Source organism: Anopheles maculipalpis, chromosome X (assembly GCF_943734695.1).
Source record: "Anopheles maculipalpis chromosome X, idAnoMacuDA_375_x, whole genome shotgun sequence".
Lineage (NCBI taxonomy): Eukaryota > Metazoa > Arthropoda > Insecta > Diptera > Culicidae > Anopheles > Anopheles maculipalpis.
In genome coordinates this window covers 5,021,597-5,040,345 of record NC_064870.1, presented here as the reverse complement: position 1 = coordinate 5,040,345, position 18,749 = coordinate 5,021,597, and the positions used below count along the sequence as shown (strand labels likewise).

General features: G+C 43.0%; 2 protein-coding genes across 2 annotated transcripts; one reads left to right on the top strand and one right to left on the bottom strand.

Moving 5' to 3' along the window:
* Positions 1-4,019: 4,019 nt before the first annotated feature.
* LOC126557183 (pyrokinin-1 receptor-like) lies at positions 4,020-7,200 on the bottom strand. Its single transcript, XM_050212870.1, has 7 exons — positions 6,720-7,200; positions 6,515-6,653; positions 6,328-6,439; positions 6,030-6,236; positions 5,216-5,702; positions 4,469-4,680; positions 4,020-4,049 (listed from the first exon to the last, which is right to left on the bottom strand). Exons 1-7 carry the CDS (start codon positions 7,198-7,200, stop codon positions 4,020-4,022), a joined length of 1,668 nt encoding a protein of 555 aa, XP_050068827.1.
* A 6,193-nt stretch (positions 7,201-13,393) lies between these two features.
* Positions 13,394-14,871, top strand: LOC126562675 (sodium channel protein Nach-like). Its single transcript, XM_050219241.1, has 6 exons — positions 13,394-13,467; positions 13,537-13,617; positions 13,686-14,263; positions 14,334-14,453; positions 14,546-14,684; positions 14,748-14,871. Exons 1-6 carry the CDS (start codon positions 13,394-13,396, stop codon positions 14,869-14,871), a joined length of 1,116 nt encoding a protein of 371 aa, XP_050075198.1.
* Positions 14,872-18,749: the final 3,878 nt, after the last annotated feature.

Below are 18,749 nucleotides of genomic sequence, written 5' to 3'. Positions count from 1 at the left end.
GATTGCAGTGAATCGAAGCGACTTGTAAAATGGTTACAATTTTTCACAAACTGTAACTGCTTTCTCAGCTGACAAAATAGCTAATCTACAAGCGGGTTCTGCTATCTGCAATCAATCATATTACGTCGTAAGAAGTTGGTCGCATGGTCCTACAGGAAGTCATCTCCTTCCCTCACATGTGTGGCTTGTGCATTCGGGTGTATTTAGTCTAGTCGTTACCACGATTGCTGTTATGACTAGATATGCTGATGATTACTATTATTATTATTATTATTATCACCGTAAGTGTTAAAGTAATTGGAAAGCTCTTACACATTTCAATCGCCCACCCACATTATATCAATCGAGCATGCGTGCGCCTCTGCGTGTGTTTGTGTGTGAAGTGTTGAATGCCAAAAATAGGGACGCGTTGAATGCGATGGTTGGGCCGAGCATGAATAATCCAGCGCCGGGTCATCCAATTCATTCACCAGGATACCGTTACGCAAGGCCACCTTGTTTACCCATTTATGCAAATGTATGCTTATGTAAATAACATACACAAACACACACGTTCGCGGCGTGTATGCAGCGTATGATCCGGGGCACTTAAAAGCTTGTTTATATCGTTTTCGTTTACATTTGCTGTAGAAAAGTTCAACCAGAGGAAGTTTTGGAAAGGAAATATGTTGGATTTGATGCTAGCCGCCATTGATGCGTAATGTAATTTATAATCGAGGAGGAAAAAAAAAATAAGAAAATCGACGCCGTAGGCAAGATGGACGCTAGAGCACGATGCAACCGTTGGTACAAATGGAAAGCGAAGTGAGCAGTAAAATGGTTTCAGAAGAAAAAAAAATCGAGTCAGAACTCACCGGGCACTGTACGTACGTAAATAGAAGCTGCTGTTTTTCTTTTTTTTTTTTAAATTTGAAGTTGTAATAAAAATTATCTCAATGCATGTTGTTAAGAACGTGCTGCTCTTGATGTGATTTGTTTTTATTTCTATTTTTTACTCACTTGTATACATTACAAAAAAAGAAGTGTAAGCTAGTGTAAACCATGCGGTTAAACAGCGATTTCACTTTATACCACCTTTTTTTTACAGCAACGGCGAGCTGTTTGTTGATCTATGCGGCGAAAAGTCGTTTGACAGCAGATGAAATATTCGCGTTTGGCAGGGGATGTACCTTGCGATCGAGGCTGGGGGAATTCCCCCAAAAACTTGCCAGTGGGCCAACAATCTATGCAGCTAAAGCACAGCACAGCAGCAGTTGATGGCAATGAATAATTAATATTTAACACCAATAACGTGCCTCGTAATTATCCCGCAGCGCGGAGAATCATTAGTGCAGTTAATATTAATGCCGCGATGCAAGTGGCGGTTTTTGTTGCAAAGCTTAAATGATCCGTGTGACGTATCCGCTACAGTTTAAAGCAATTTTAATTTGCAAAAGTATTTTAAAAATTGGTTAAAAAAAAACAGAACCGTTGGTTGCGTCTTTGGGTCGCGAATCTTTTTGCGGGATCATCTTATCCCGATCTCTCCACGCTCTGCCAAATTATTGCCGAAAACTCTGCATTCCCGTGGAAAATCAGCGATAAAGCGCTCAATTTTGGGTTCGAACGGGCAGACCGTTGGATCTTTTTGTGAAACATCCCAATTCTAGGAGGGGAAGAGGTGGCTGGGGAGGGGGTGGAGCATCCTATAGCCAACTAAACTTCTGCATCGTCAAAAAGGGTTTTCCGGCAATTTTCGAAAGCATCAGCCGCCTAATCACGGAAGGCCTGCCCTTGCACCTAACAGGTTGGCTGATAAGTCCCCGGTCTAACAAAGAAAAACACTTTTTTTTGTCAAAATTCGTTTTTATTATTCAACATAGTTCCCTTCAAGAGCGATACAACGATTATAACGACCTTCCAATTTTTTGATACCATTTTGGTAGTACTCCTTCGGTTTTGCCTCAAAATAGGCTTCAGTTTCGGCGACCACCTCTTTCATTGCAGCCAAATGTTTTCCCTGCGAGCATCCTTTTGAGGTCTGAGAACAAGAAAAAGACGCTGGGGGCCAGATCTGGAGAATACGGTGGGGGTGGGGAAGCAATTCGAAGCCCAATTCATGAATTTTTGCCATCGTTCTCAATGACTTGTGGCACGGTGCGTTGTCTTGGCGGATCAACACTTTTTTCTTCTTCGTTCTTTTGTCGTTCGTCAAGCAACCAAAAGTTGCTTGACAAAATACGCTCGGTCTCACAAACTAATTGACATACAGACGTCAAATTTTGACACGAATCATTTGAAGGTTGGTGCTATATAAAAATGATATGCATTTAATACTAGCGGCGCATTCTATGTGTCAGACCGGGGACTTATCAGCCAACCTGTTAGTAGATCCATTCTTCTTCAACTGATATGTGATTTTAAGTGTAATGAGGACTACTCAACTAAAGCCAAGGAGATCACTGTTATGATTATCTCTGCTACTGTACGTCGCTTTGATACTTCACAATATACGATATTTACTAAACAAATTTAACATTTTTTTTAATGCTTCAAATTTATGCTGTTATTTATTGTAAGCGTAGCCATTTTACAAAACTACATAACGTTCAAACTTTGCACTTTTACTTTCAATACTTTCAAGGTGCTTTCAACGTTAGACATGACCAATAATTTGCAATATATCGCAACATATTTAAACAAAAATCGGTGCTCTCTTATTTAATAATACAACAACACTAGCTTATACCACCATGGCAAGCTTTTACTACAATTATTTAAAAGTGCAGATTAATTATGTAACGTTTTACAGATAGTATAATATTTGATTTTGTGCGTATGTAAGTTTGTTTTAAATTTTCCTATGTTTTATCCTTATTCATTTCGAGTTACATCAATCTTTTGTTTAGCTTAAGCTATGTGAACAACAGAAATATAATAATGTTAACCTTTCATTTTCTTTATTTCCTTTCTTTTGAGGATCTATCTCCTATTATATACTTAGCGTCACATAAAGCATTTATTGTTCTGCTCGATGATACAACAAACTTTTGTGCTTTATATACGCTCTATAAACAATTTCAGTAAAAGCTCTAGCTGTACATCAACGTAAAGCTTGCCCACTCATACTTGGTACCAATGGCCTTGTCTGTTGTCAAAGCTTTTCCACCACAGTAGTAAGCTTTCGCAAGCTTAGCTCCCTCATGTGCCTTGCGTTCAGTAGAAGAAAGCTCACGATAAGTTTCGTTCCCACTTTTCCTGAAAGCTTTCATCCATTTTCTATCGCGTAAGCTTTACAATCATAGCCCCATCGAGTCCTTTTGAACTCGAAGGACTCGTAACAAAAAAAAACGCACACATACACACCAAAGCATTTACTGTAAGCGTCACGCCGTCACACTTTCACCCCCGGATACGGTTCGAATAAAAGGTCAAACCGTTGCTGCAACAGGATGTGTTTATTATAGCCGCGAAGGAAACAAAACGTCTGTCCCGGGCAATTCTACCGCGAGGACCGGAATCGTACACCGGTTGATGATGCCCGATTATGTCCACGTTGGCCAAACGGTTCGACTGCTTTCCGCCCGGTGGAGCATAAATCGTCTGCTGTCGGAATACGGCCAACGCTCGTTATCGTCACATCCATAACGGAAATGTCTACCCGATACGTTGCGGTTAGGACCCGTGTGAAGGGCCTCCGTCCGTCTAGTCGTGTAGTCTTTTCGATACTACTGCTGCTACTACTGCTGCTGCTGCTGCTGCTGCTGCTGATACTGTGGCTTGATACCAGGTAACAACACCTGATCCGGTGATCGGAATCGACGACATGCGGGGTAGATCGATATCCACAAAATATTCCCATTCTAGGCCCAATCCTGTATCTTGACGGCTGGCCGCACAGAAGCACACAGATGAACCGGTCAATGGTTTTAGGGCCCGGACTTCTTCGCAAGACTAATTCCCGCAGATCCGGTCCGGTGAAACATGGCACCGGCACAGCAAAAACCACACTGTTCGGGCCAGTCTTTAACGAGTGGGAGTTATTTGAATTTGAGTGCCACAATACATTCCTAGAATATGGGTGCTTATTTAGTGGTCTGGTGCAAGAGTGTGTTGGTTAGAAATAATTGGCCTACGTAGCCAATGGTGTAAGAGCTGTTTGGAAATGTTAATAAAAATCTGTCAGAAACATGTGGGGAGATTGGACCAGACCAGATTGATGGCAGCTTTTCCAGCCGTATTTCTTTTAGTTGTAATTTGATATCAGTTATCTGTAAATCCAAGCCATTTCTACAGCAAGCTTTCAGAGCATTGGCCAACCCAAACCTAGACGCTAGACCCAAGCTCCTGGACTTTGCAGCTATTTTGGTGCCGTGTTACCGAAAAGTTTTCTGTCCGTCGGGCAGTTTACGCTAACCACAGTCTGACCCTCGAGGAGCTATTTAAGGAATTCTGGCCAAAGCAGCGCGTTGCAGGGTTCGGTACTTACTTTGAATGCTTCGCGAAACTTGTGGCTCATGATGTTGTACAGCACCGGGTTGATGCAGGTCGAGATGTAGTAGAGTATGCCCGACACACACGTCAGAATTTCGAACGCCGTCCGTATGTCAGCGTTCTCGTTGTGGTCGTTTGCGTAGACTGCCATAAGCCGCTGCGCGTGGAATGGTGCCCAGCAGAGGAAGAACGCTATAACGACAGCCACTGCAAAGGTACATGGGAGAGAGGGGAGAAAAAACCATGAGCTAAGTGGTTTGGTCCATGAAAAAATGTTTGCTACACTGTTTCTCCTCGAATATCATCGAACCTATGCAGACAAAGCTTTATTTACAGGATATCAAAAACAAAAACACATGCATCTAGTGATGGGACGGTAATGACACCACATCTATATCCTAGGGTGAGCTGCAAATGAATTTTAGATGAAGCAATTAGCATGTGAATAATTTATTGAATAACATTTGGATACATTATGCGCTTAGGATCCTAACGAGGGATCGAATTTTTTCATAAATCTATTCATAATAAAGTATTATAGGTTGGGATTAATGTAGAATTCTTCACATCAGAACAGCTCCAAAAACTTATAAAATCGTCGAAAACGAGTACTCTCTCCTAACTTCATAAGAATACGCAGAGACTTGATTATCTGAACGCGTGATTGAGGCCTAAAGCTTGGCGATCATTCTACAACGTCAGGACGAAAGTGAATCGCACCGCAGCTTTGGCGCCAACTTACCCAACATTTTCACCACATGCCGCGTGCTTTTGTACTGTGCACGTGTCGAATAGTTGATTCGCCCATCCTCGGAGGCTCCGGACAGCTGCTGTTCCAGCCCTGGATGACTACCAGCAACGCTTGCCGTGCTGCTGCCACTTCGCAGCGCTACAGAAGAGCTGCCACCCGCCGCACAGTAACGGGACGGTACCAAACTTTGCATGCGCCTGTGATGCTGGTGCAGCTGAGGATGCGACGGTCTGCCAAGCGACAGTGCAGACTCTCTTGCTGCGTCCTCCGAACGACGATGCCTCCGTACCGGGCTCGCTGGGCAGCTTTTGGCGTAGTGCAGAAAGGATGACGTCGGCAATGGCAGAGTGTCGGAGAGTCTGGGATGCTGCAGGGTGCTAGAGAGCACACTCTCACTGTAGTGATGTAACGGTGAATCGTTTGGATCGCACTGTAGCGTAACGACCGTGCGTTGGGAGCTGCGCTTGAGGATACTGCGCTGTAAGGGAAGCGAAAATCGAAAACGCTTAGGGCTGGTTTGCATTTTGATGTCTCATCGTATGAAGAGACATCTAGCCCAGCACCACAGGCTCTCGAGTTGAGCTCTCTGATTACTTCCAAATTTGCTTGTCATTTGTAACTTGAAGTTGAGGGTGTATATCTAAAGGTTTATCTCCGACATCTTCGGGAGATTCCTGCAGACTCTCAGCTTATTCTTGCTTATTCTGAAGCTGCTTTTTCCTTGACTGATCTCTGACTGGATGTTTACTACTTACCTTCGAACTGAGAACCATGTATTGTGAATACATAAAATATCTAAGCATACCTTCAACCGCACACTCGAGCTTCGAATCGTCCCGCTACGGACAACCTTAGATCGACGCAACTGCAACCAAATCAGAATGTACAGAACTGTTATCACGCTCATAGGGCACACGAAAACGAGCACCGTTGAGATGAAGAACACGTGCTTCGTTTGCTCTTGGCGCACCGTACACGTACGAAACTCTGTGTCAATTTGCATCGAAAGGGCCTAAATAATGGTGGACGAAAAAAAAATGGAAGTATTAAGTATTCAGTGTGTTTCTTTTGCCCATAAAATTTAAAATTTGGCTCAATAATACCTGCGGTATGGCTAGACTGAAGGCTATCAACCAAATTGTTATCACATACCGGACTGCGCGCGACAGTTTGGACATCGTGTGTGACAGAAAAGGCTTGCAGATGGCGACGTACCTGTGCCGTAGGGAATAGTTTTGAAACAATATTACTACCGCAGAGCAGTAGACAGCATGTGCCCATTGAGCTCACCTTTCCACAGTGAAAGCCGTTATCGTGAGCACTGTCGCGTTGGCGAAGGATTCCGAAGCAAAGCTTGCCATCTTGCAAACAGTGTTCCCGAAGGGATAGGGAAATCTGTACCAAATGCTGTAGATATCCTGGGGCACGCCTATATCAACGCAGTATCAAAAATGTTTGGATTCTTGCTCGTCACACTCGCAAGCGTCATACTAACCTGTAATCAGTAGCAATAGGTCCGAAATAGCTAGGCTGAAAAGGTAATAATTGGTAGCGGTATGCATGGACCTATTGCGCGATATAACAATGCAGGTGATGACATTACCAAGCACACCGATTACGAAGATGGTTGAGTAGATGACACTTATCGGTACGACGATCCACAACGTATCACGCATCGCGAACGGTAACGTACCATTGTTGCCACCATCGGCGGAACCGGGGCTGCCGGTTTCAACTTCACCGACCGTTACGTTTAAACTCACATTGAAACCGACACCTAAGCTCTCGTTCACGGCGAACGTCAGATTGATGTATCCTTGAGCATCTTTTACCGTCCCCGACTCCACTGCCGGTGAGATTGTCGGTGGTCTTTGCTGTGCTAGAAGTCGATGGACGGTACGATTGGAAATGATGTCCCATTGGTCAGCGGCTCGTAAATTCTGGCTCAGTTGGTCGTAGTAGCTGTAGGATATCATCGCGCTTCTAGACACTGTTTTATCTTCGGATGGATCTAACGCATTTGGCGAGTGTACATGGAAGAGTCTTCTTTCGCATAGCTTAAGAACAAGAATTCTATTCACCGGAGTCGTTCCATGTCGGGTTGGGGTGCTAGAGGTGGTAAGCTAATTGGAAAGAAATCTGTTTCTGCATCATTAGTTTAGGATGCTTCCGAGTTTTCCTCAACAGTTCATTAGCACGAATTGATACTTATTACTAGTATATGTACTGGAAGAAAATTATTTCATTATGCGAATGATTTTGATTTAAATGTAAGGCAAGTGGAGTGCAATGAAATGTGCCATGACAGTATTATTTTTTTCCCCCACTTTTGTGAAGTACCTGGCGCCTCCATAAATAAATTTTACAGCAGGATTTGTTTTCGTAGCTTTTCCAATTTACCATTTTTATTTTTATTTTCGATTTGAAAAAAAAACGTTGTCTGAGAATAGTCTGTGCCAATTTCATCTTCTTATTTTGTTTTTAATTGTTACAGGTATTACTCTGTCCACTTGTGTCATTAACCAGGCGCCTCCATCGTACTAAAAAAATGCTCCTTTTTTCCAAAAATAGGCCTATTTCTTTAAAAAGAATGAAATTTCTTCGTCTTTTAATTTATAATCTACAGAAGAAGGCAAAATAGAAAATCGAAGAGTAGTACTAAGCACCAGTCACTGGGTCAATGGATAAACAGAAACGTGTCAACACCAGATCAACTCTACCACCATCGCATGAAGCTCATTAAACTGACATCCCTCTCTCTCTCTCCCTTTCTACGTTTATCTAAGTATGGCGATTCGTCCCAACAAGGAACGGTTGATTCGGATTCCATTAGCAAATTAAGAAAGAATGCAGTTTGCAGTTCTCTTCAAGAATGTGTAAACAGTGGGCTATGAAAATGCTAAGGAACGAAGCATGAAGCTTACACTCCACTGGCACTGGCGGTATCGGTGGTTAGTGGGCAGCAGTTGACACTATGAGCTCATCAACCGATAGCGATATAATTATAAGAACAATGATGATGCACTGATGCAATCATTCTGACAGCGGACGGGTTAGCAAACAGCGGTCGTACTGGTCATCGTGTCGGCAATTGGTAGTCACTAGAAGGCGAAGTGTTTTAAACATTCTAGTGACGTTACGTTTCGTTTCATCATTAGCACGTGGGCTGTAAATTAATTATTGCTGGTGTTTGAAGCAAACTCATACAAGACGTGCAGCGCTCGAGCAGATTAGATCCTGAAACCAGACCTCGGCTTGTGCCAAAATGTCAACAACAAAATAATATCACTTGCAGGAGGTGAAATCCATTAAATAAAACCGAATGATGACAGACGCTCCGTAATAACTATTCCTCATACAACTGGGTCTGATCGTGCCTAATATCAAGCGTCAAAAGTGATTCCCTTCAATGAACATAATAAAAACAAACACACAGAGCATTCTTAGGCATAACTGTCACATCGGATGGGCAGTCTTGGGCGAGGTGAAGCTGAATGATTTCTTCGTTTACGTTTCGTACCATTCATTTGAATATTGATTGCTTTCATGATTGCGTAAAATTCTGGACAATATACTACAATCAACTGCTGCACCGCTATGAAGCGTATGGTCTACCTTTGTTTTCTTTGCCCTCGCCCGTCGTGGGCGAACAATCCAACAGAGTTGTTAGTAACTAGCTTTTATTTACCGGCAGATGGAATCCCCCTTACTCCAAATTTGTAACGAAGCAAGCAAAAATTTCCATCTGTCTTCTTGATTTCCGAGAAAGATGATGTTCGCTGTCAAAACCCGGGTTTCTTCGGGTGAAAGTAGCCGGGGGGGGGGGGGGGGGGGTTAGGGAAAGAAAACGCGTTAAACTATTTCATGCTCACAAAAGCCAAACCGAAAACCACAATCTTTTCACAGCAATATGCTTCACACATTCTCGCGCGCTATAACTTGTTTCGCGGATCAAATTTCTTCTGCAACAATTTGAAGGCGTTGGTGGGTATGGGAGGAAAAAAGTGGAAATGAAACCTCCGGGGAAACTTAAATTATTCCGTTTGTAACCTTATCCGTACGCCCGTATGAGTTATCTTCCGTGATGTTTTTTTTTTCTCTCTCTTCTCAGTGATTATTGTTGAGGAAAACATCCTATTTCTTATTTTCACGATGGTTTGTTGATTGTAGCATTCGATGCAAAAGCAATTTCTAACTGTTCTCGAGATTGCAGCCGGAAAGGGTTTAGAGCCACAGTAAGAGGAAAGCTTTTTTATTATTATTATTTAATAATAATTTTGTCGGTTTTTGGGAGGAATTTTGGAGATTTCTGTGGAGGTGTTGTGAAATAATAAAATATAAACGAAGCGAAGTTTGCACATTCTTCCTTCGTGGGTACTGGACCCATACTAAGGACTTACTGATATATACCACACAGTTGTGAGGTCGGGTCTTTTCACTACAGGAGGAACGGGTCCGGATAGGAATTGAACCACGGTTCTGCCGTGTGAAGAGCAGTCCAGCTGTCGTCTCTACCACCGGGCCCTGTGGTGTAAAGAGAGCGAAAAATACGACAAAAGTGAGCTACTAACTCGTTCATTTGTCTAATCATTCTTCAAAATTTTCGTTGCTAAATTTTCGATTTGACTTTTTCCAAGTAAAATCATGTATTTATTTCATTTTCAACGTCAAACATGTTAAGAAAGTATAATATATTCTAGTTTTTAGTGTAGCTTTAATTACTCAAACTACCAAAGAGCTTAGAGCAGCTAGCTAGAAAGTTGCTAGTTTTTCTCACAAAATTCCCATAATTACAACTAATTATTCAAATTTGTCAAAAATTTCCAACCACCAAAGCTCTGGACAGTCATAAATTTTACAATAAATCCATTAATTGAATTCAATGAAATGTTGAAACAGACTGTGGTAGAAAATTTGAATTCAACGGATGAATTTTCCCCGATTTACCGGATAATATTTCGCACATTAAAGTTTGCTGTAAAATAATGAACGATTATAAATCCCTTTAGGGAAACGATAGCAATATGTATGTACGGATCAAAGCAAAATCTGAAAAAACACATTTCAGCAACGATAATCGTCAGCTCGTTACTTCTAAACATAAAAAAAACTAATAATTCCGTGCACCAGTTGACAGTAGATGTAAATTTATTCTGCATACGGTTTGCTTTTTCCTTTTTTTTTTCGCACTGAAACCTCACCCACTCACATGGCAGCCGGGCACCAGTACGGCAAACCGGTGGCCCGTTGCGTACAGTTTACTTGATCTCGCTAATTGATTTAAATGGTCTAGCATAATCCTCGATGATTTAACGTCCCCCAACCAACACGCTGGTCGCCCGTTGCTGACCGTTTTGTGATGGAAATTTTAAATGAACTGAGCTCGATGATGCAGGATCATCATGTGTCAGAATCAATTTGACCAAACAGTGTCTGACGAGCGAAGGCAGTAGACTGCTTAGAACGGGCCTCAAGACTAACGTGCTCAAAAATTTAATTAAAAGGCGAATGGTGTTACGCTTTTTGGCCAGCACGCCAGTCTCCCATTGCATATGTGTTCCGTTTGCAGTGTGAATTAGATTACAAAACTAGCTAATTGAATGCTGCTGCCGGTAGGATTAACGCATTGTTTCGGGAGGCGCAGTCTTGGAGGTGACAAAGTTTTGATAAAGCTTTTAAGAACGTTTCGTTCAGAGTATGTACTGTTGAACTGTATTGTCGGAACTGTTAATTTGAATCGGATGATGGACGATGTAGGCTGAATTGTTTGATAGAGAGGTTGCTAACGAGGATCGCGGGAAGAAAATCACTCTAACGTTGCACACACATTCACTGATCACTGGTAACCGGGAAGGGGGGGAAATTTTCACTCCATTAGACAAGCACGGCTTCGGAAGATTCACCAAATGAGCACCAAAAACAAAACGCCCGATACAGATTGCAGGCGGGCAAAGGCTTATCACCTAGCACACACCATGGAAACATCACGTTCACACCATCGCCACCCACCGTAGGGCCAACGATATACTAGTTTGGGGGAGGGGGGGAGGGGTGAAGGTTTTCAGCGTCTTGTTTCGGGATTGCAGTCGCACGTGCTCGCCGCCTCGATGCTTTGGATTGCGGGTGTTCCGTTGCAAAGGAGCAGAACTCCCGAACTGGTTCGTCAAACAGACCGGCCGAGAATAATCACGGTCAGCGATAAGGTACCGGTCGCAACGCCACGCAACGGCTAGTGCTCGATCCGAATCCGGTCCTGCCCGTGCGCATGTTTAGGATGATGACGAGCGCTGCACACGAAAAAACGCTGCGTTGCATACACGCGAGAGCAGCGTGCTGCCGTAGGTTCGGGTGCTAACCAGGGGTTTTTTTTTTTTTTGCTTTTTGTGGTATGTTGTTTTGCTTTACTTTAACGGGTTCGTTGTCAACGATGCTGCAACAGATTTTATTGATACGATTTCTATATGTTTGCCTCTGGGTTTAATAGCATTTCTTTGGCTTTTCGTTTGCTTTCAATTGCTGCTAATTTTTATTTAATTTTCATTGTTTTATTTTTGTATTTAAAAGTGGCAGTATTTCATAAATTGTTCCTGTTCTTTTTTCTTGTTCCATAGTACCTCGAGAGAAGGTAAGAAAATCCCTATTTTTTCTTTTAATAATAAACAGAGGGATTTTAAAAACTATAAGCATGATTCGACAAAAAATTCGATACATTCTTTGAACTACAACCAGGATAAAACGCTGTGCCAGAGTGAAAAAACATCTAATTTTAAATTCCCAATCTCTCATTATTTTTGCTTGTGTGTTAGCTTAATTACATGCCTTTTATTGGTCTTTATTAACTTCAAATTCATTTTGTATTCGTTAGTAGTTTTGTGATCTGATTAATCTGCGAGCATCAATGCTTACTACGAACGTATGTACAATGCACACGCACAGGATTGCCTACATTTAGGCGCGTAAGAGATTTATTCACGCTGGAAGGATATAGCAAGATTATTTTAAAATTCGAACTCTAACGGCTGCGGTTAATATTTACATCAAATTAATATTGAATTATTTAATTTTCGTGCGTTTCCTGTTCAAACATAATCAAGCGAAGCAGAATGAGATCAATTATGAATGTTACAAAAAAGGAGGAAACCCTACCAGCAATTAGTAAAAACTTAATAATAACTGTGTCCACGCATTGTACCTCCCAAAAGAGCTGTTCCCCATTTATCGGAAGCTTTTTATCAGGCGCGACTCAATGAAAGGCTCGTGCGTGATTTATTGTACTGCTAATGCGGTCAGAGGTGGGCTAGTCTTGTTTTTTTCCGTAACACCAAAATCCTTTGTTTTCTTCGTTGAGTAGCGTTTAGGAGCAAATACTTGGTTGGAAATGAGCGATAGTGTTGAATTGTGATGAAAAATACCAAGCGAACTATTATGCTTTTGTTGCCAACCACTGAAACTTACACCCGTACGAATCACCTCCATTAAAGTATAAATAGCCAAAAAATCATCCCACTCAGAGAGAAGTTGTAGGAGCTTAAACACCTTGGGAAAGTTTGTTAAATATTTTGTGCTGCTCGTAGTAGTGCCCGGACGCTGCCGACAGCAACAAGTGATCTCTCAGTAGAAATGAAAAATAGTTTTGGACAGCCCGGCAAACCGCAAACATTTCACCGGAAGTCATTGAAACGCACAGCAACTGTTAAGTTAGAAACTGGTCCTGTTGAAAGGTGGTTTAGAAGGTAAGATTTGAGAGCAGAGAATGTTCAAAAACTAAAAAGCATTTTTTGCTACATTTAGAGATGCTGACTTTAAAATCAAAGAGGAGTTAAGCGTAGTTATCTTTAAGGATAAGTCTTTGCGAGGATCTCTTTTCATATTCGCGAGTATGTTTCAGTAAAGCTTTCCCACTCCGCCGGCCATTAATTCGTTCGACCTTAGCAAAACTCGTGACGCTCGGCGTCCCAGCGCGTTATCAACAGATACGCGGATCCACTGGCAGAAACTAGTCCTGGTCGATCCAGGAAAAAGCCTAGCCAATTGAGAACTGATGTGGAGAGAGGGGCATGGTTAAATTCAGTGATCATATCAGTGATCAGAGACGGTGTTGATAAGCTTTTTTTTTAAATTATTTGTAGAATTCACTGGCTTATGGTTATATCTGGCTTAAGCTTTATGATGTATGGTTCTATGTGGAACCTGCTCAGTAATTATCTTCACAATCCGCTCACTTTCTACGTTGATACAGCGCAGTAAGTATGATTGTTTCCTTTAAAATTCTTAAAATTTTATGCAATATTATGTCTCGATCACTTCCCCAGCCTGCATTGGAACACAACCTTTCCAGCAGTCACCCTCTGCCAGGTGGTTAATGGAGAAACCGTAGCAGAATTGACGGAACAGTATCTATTATGCAAAACCCCGTCTGTGTTTAGAATGGATTTTTGAAGCCTTCTTCATAACATTGCAGACATTTCGGCGCCGATCGGGACCCGTTGCTGGACAGCCTTATCATTGACATTGCATTCTACGGTGGTACCTGCTACTCCTGCGAAGAATGTCACCCGGCGGCACCGCTCACAGCCTCACCCACAGTGAACTGTACGGCGTTGCGTAACTTCACCGAAATTGTACGCCGCCATCGGGCACCCTGCGAGGAGCTGCTTACCGATTGCCACTGGCAGAAGGAACCGTTCGATTGCTGTCGATTGTTTCGTCCACTCGATACGGAATTTGGGCGATGTTTTAGTGTTAATGCGGCGAACGTTGCAGGCAAATCGGCACCAGCTCCAGCGCGGCTCGTCAGCAACCGGGCGACGGGACCAGGTTGGTTGGGATTTCGCGTGCTAGAAGACGTGCAGCTTTATCTGCACGATGAGTTTAGTGTGCCGCACGCGTACGTTGATCGATCCTTGCGTGAAACTGTGCTGTGGGGCATGAGCAAGGAGATCGTCGTGCGGGTGATCGAGATGGAAAATAAGGACACGGTACTAGAGCTGCCGATCTGGCGACGAAACTGTCGCTTTCCGTGGGAAACTGTGAGCGATGGTGAGTAATTGTGGACTACTTTTTTTTTTGAAGCCTGTTAACAATAAGAAAATGTGTTCGATTGCTTCAGAATATCAGCTGTACCGCTACTATAGCTTCTCAACCTGTTCGATCGAATGTTTCTGGCAAACTCAGCTGCAGTTTTGCAACTGTACGCACCATTTAATGCCACGACCTTTGACAACAACGGGTAGGCATTACAGAGACTGCTGAATATTTCAAACGGAGCTTCGCCATTTTATGTGTTTTTTTTTTCTTTTATTTGCTCTACCATGGCCATAGAGAACACGCCGGCATGCTCGTTCGAAGGGCTCACCTGCCTCACCGAACACTCGGTAGAAATTGCACAAGCTCGCAAGCAATGCTACTGCCTGTCGTCCTGCGTCGAGCCGGAGTACTTCGTCATTCACAAGTCCGAGGAGTAAGTATTGTTCTACCTACCATTTGAAGCGTATCAGTAAATCAGGTGTGCCATCGGATTCAGCTTCTTTGCCGAAACCGAGGAGGAGGAAGGGCGTGTAACGGTGCGACTGCTGTCGCTGCCCTACGAACGGTTCGTGCGCAACATCGCCAAGACGGAGATGGATCTGTTCAGTAAGTATGGATAATTGGTGCACACAACACCACCGCAGAACCTTAACGAAAGTTCTTACCAGGAAGCGAAAACTCCCTCTACCGGCTACTGCGGTGGACAGCGTTGCATGTGTAGTAGTAACATATGGCGACCTTTTGTTTTTCTCTTGCCTTATTTTCGCAACAAATTGCTACACCCGCCCACACAAACTGCCACTAATTCGCATCCTCCAGTCGCGCTCGGCGGTTTGATTGGGCTTTTCTACGGTATGTCTCTACTGACAACTATCGATTTTCTTATGCACGTCTGCCGGCTAGCTATCCGATTTCTGCGCTCCTGTCGTCAGCGACACGGTTAATGGAGCTTGGCAAACTTTGCCTGCTCAAAAGTGTGCTCCGACCGATAGGCCAGGCTGATGCATCTGCAGCGGGGAAATCCTTCAGCGTTAGCGCACTCTACTAGCACATCATCATTTACAGCGCTACAGTGGAATATTGGTTTGGTAGTTTTTTTTTCACAAAATAAATGCACTTTATATTGCCAGCATGAAGCATGAAGATTGCACAAAAACGTTTTTCACTTCTGTTTCCCTTCAAATAGAAGTTGTTATTAATATCCGAAAATCTAAATGTTCTAAAAAAATCTAGAAAGGTTGTTCTGCCTTTTCTGACTTTCCAAGACTTTTTTTTACCCCTTAGCAAGATAATTTATGCAGTGTAAGGGGAGATGTTCTGGATGGGATTTGACTTCCGGTCCTGCCGTATGGAGACCGGTCATTGGTAATGCATCCAACCCGAGCAACCGAAAATAAAATACAATAATAGTCGACGTACAGTTATCAAAATTATTTGTGTCTGAATTATAATCTAATAATAAGATATTATCTGCTGAAAAGCAGCGTTTTATCATCCTAAGCAATCTTTCCAAGGACCACAACATCGATGGAGACGCCCAGTAGTTTACAAAATTAAGCAACTATCAAACATTTCTGCTGCCTAAGATTTTTTAAAAGAGTTGAATTAAAATCTAAAGATAAAATATTTTCAAATGACAAGCAGCAGTTAGTCATCCTAAGCAATCTTTCCAAGGACCACAACATCGATGGAGACGCCCAGTCGTTTACAGACATAAGCAACTCTGCCAAACTTCCATACAGTCTTATCCGTTAATTACAGATCGTTCAAGGACTAAATATTTTTGAAAATAAAATAAATAAAATGCACACGTATGGCTCACTAAAGCTAAGCTAAATATTCAACACAAGAAGAGCACAAATTCCTCCTTTGGTCGGACCAACTGTAGATATTAATTCCATTATAGCCATTGTTCATCGGAAAAAAAATGCTCTGTGCAAGAATTAATTAAACTAATCATGGTAGAAGCTGAGCGGAAGGAATCGAGAAAAATAAAACATTAACCTTGCACCGTTGTGAGTCCAATAAAGGAAACCCCCGCTTTTGCCATGTTCGATTTTCTAACTGCAATTTGTGCACTAGAATGCACTAGAATATCGATCACAGGCAGGCGTAAATAAAGCAATTCGGTGCAGAACGCAACGGAACGCAACGTTCACGACCATCCCAATCAAATTTATAAGCCGCGACGGTACTGCCGGATAATACGAAGCGCCCTCCAATTTTTCTTTTTATGGATGGGTGGTGGACAGTGGGCCGGAGCGAATAGTGTTGTTTGCCGGGGTAAACTATACGGCACCGTAAATATAATACCTTTAGCGCATTAACCCTCCCACTCCATTCTTGTCGACGACTTGTCTCTGCGGATAGTTCTGTCTATCGTTCCGCCCGTGTCTTACCCGAACGCGATGGTTCGCGATGAAAAATACTCGTTAAAAGTTTTTCTCGCCGGTTGATTCTTTGCCCGAGTTGTTCCTCGTAACGCCAGTGCAGTTTTGTTGCAATTGCGCTAGTGAGAGGGGGGGGGGGGAAGGGAAGGGGATGGGATTTTGAGTTTATACTGCCGTTCAGCTTGCTTCGTTCGTCATCTTTCGATAACTGTCGCCAAGGTGATTGATTTGTTTGTTGCAGAATTTTACAGCTCAATGTGTTGCTTCGTGCGGGGTTGCGGTCCCGTAATTCGCATTTACTAAGGTACATAAAATTTTGTGAGAAAACATAGCGCTTCTCAGCTGCTTCGAAGTGGCTAACGAACTCTGTTGATTAAAAACTCTAGGCTAAAGCAAGCAGCAATAAAAATACAGACAATTCTTTGGCTGTAACGAGCGTTCTCGAGTATGGATGTGCTGCTATTGCCATAAAGCTCATTATTTGAGATTTATTTTTTCCATTCTTCAATTTTTCAAACTTGCTGCGGTAATAGATATCAACCTAGATCAATATTAGATCTTCCAGTAGGCTTAGTTTATAAGATATTTACCAAATATCTTAAAGTTTAAAGTAAATATCTAAAATATTTAAGATTTATTATTGATTAAGCTGACAAATAAGCTCAAAAAATCCATAGGCTTGTGTTGTCAGTAACTTTTGTCCCATGAAAATGAAGTCGTATGGAATATTTGAAAGATCTTCCATGTTCCTGATCTCCCTGCTGTATCATGCCGCTTGTTCAATCCATTGATGCTACTCTGCTATAAAGGACGACCCGCAAACCGATTTTGCGTTCGAATTACAGTGTTTTCTTCCGCTGAACTAGAATGGAGCAGACACGTGGAAGTGATCTCGACGGGAAGTATTTCATAGGCGTAAGTTACAGTAGTCCATGCTCAAAATCGTACCTCAATATCCATCTTGTTCCGCGCCACAGAGCGGGGGGGGGGGGGGGGTGGGAATATAGATCGTTTTACAAATCCGCCATTATGTACAGCAGTGGACAGCAAACCTAGACGCTTGAAAGGTCCTGGGAAAAGGGTTCACCAAGCATTGTGTGGTGGTGCCCTAAGGATAATGACCTTATTGATTAATATATTGTGTAGCCGAGCCGTCGAATGAAAAATATGGATGCCTTCGTAAGACTGTTAAATCCTCACGATAAGCGCTGTAAAGTGGAGTAACACACGCAACACGCCACTCATTACCGCCCGTCCCAACACCCTTGGTTTGCTCGAGCAGGACGGAATCGCAACTCGTGTGCTACTTTGTAAAGTTCTCAGTTCGTAAGCTCGCGATGCCCTAGCACGCATTCCATCCACCTCCTAAGCACCCTTTTCGGTTGGCAGCATGAAGACGAAAACAAGTTTTGTGTTATTTTACGGGGGGTTCACCCACCCCCCTCCCCCCCCAAGTTGACCTTGCCACGCAGCTCCCCTGCCCTAAGAGCCCATCATATTTCCGGCTAACCAGAAAAGCCGACGCATAAATTGTAGCCAGCGTTGGAAACTCGCCCTGGGATGTAGGGCCCTCGCTGTTTCGGACGCGAGGTTTTTAAAAGGGTACGCAAAACAAGGACATCGGTGTCGCGTGTGTCGGTGGAGTCGGCTGTGCTCTCTATCCCTGATGAACGGCTATTCAAGCGATGGGAAGCTTAGAAGGCCACACGAAGGACTTCATCCGAAGAATGGAGAATTTTATGCCAATATAAGAAGATATGTCCGGTGGAGGTGGATTCGTCTGTTTGACCGTGCTATTAGTCACTCTTGTTAGCGTTTTGCCACAAAAGCTGCTCATTACATGTATGTGTCGCATACACTGCCTTCACACACCATTAATGCTTACTAATATACTAACTCCATATCCATAGAGTCCTGCTGGAGTATCGTTGTACATGCTGTCAACGTTCGTTTTGTTTCATTTTTTCCAATTTCTCCAAACCCTCCTCCCCCCTTCCCCTCCGGTGGAGTAACGTGACAATAGTTCCCCAACTACTTTCCCACATCCTTCATTACCCCACCCCACCGACGGGAGTACCGCAGTAGCAGTCTGTTGAACTTTCGACCAT

Excerpts from the sequence above, each read along its gene's own strand:
- LOC126557183 (XM_050212870.1), bottom strand. The coding sequence starts at position 7,200 with ATGATATCCTACAGCTACTACGACCAACTGAGCCAGAATTTACGAGCC. Across the intron at positions 6,440-6,514 it reads ACGGCTTTCACTGTGGAAAG|GTACGTCGCCATCTGCAAGC; the intron begins GTGAGCTCAATG and ends CCTACGGCACAG. Across the intron at positions 6,237-6,327 it reads TCAGTCTAGCCATACCGCAG|GCCCTTTCGATGCAAATTGA; the intron begins GTATTATTGAGC and ends ACCATTATTTAG.
- LOC126562675 (XM_050219241.1), top strand. The coding sequence starts at position 13,394 with ATGTATGGTTCTATGTGGAACCTGCTCAGTAATTATCTTCACAATCCG. Across the intron at positions 13,468-13,536 it reads TTCTACGTTGATACAGCGCA|CCTGCATTGGAACACAACCT; the intron begins GTAAGTATGATT and ends TCACTTCCCCAG. Across the intron at positions 14,685-14,747 it reads GTCATTCACAAGTCCGAGGA|CTTCTTTGCCGAAACCGAGG; the intron begins GTAAGTATTGTT and ends CATCGGATTCAG.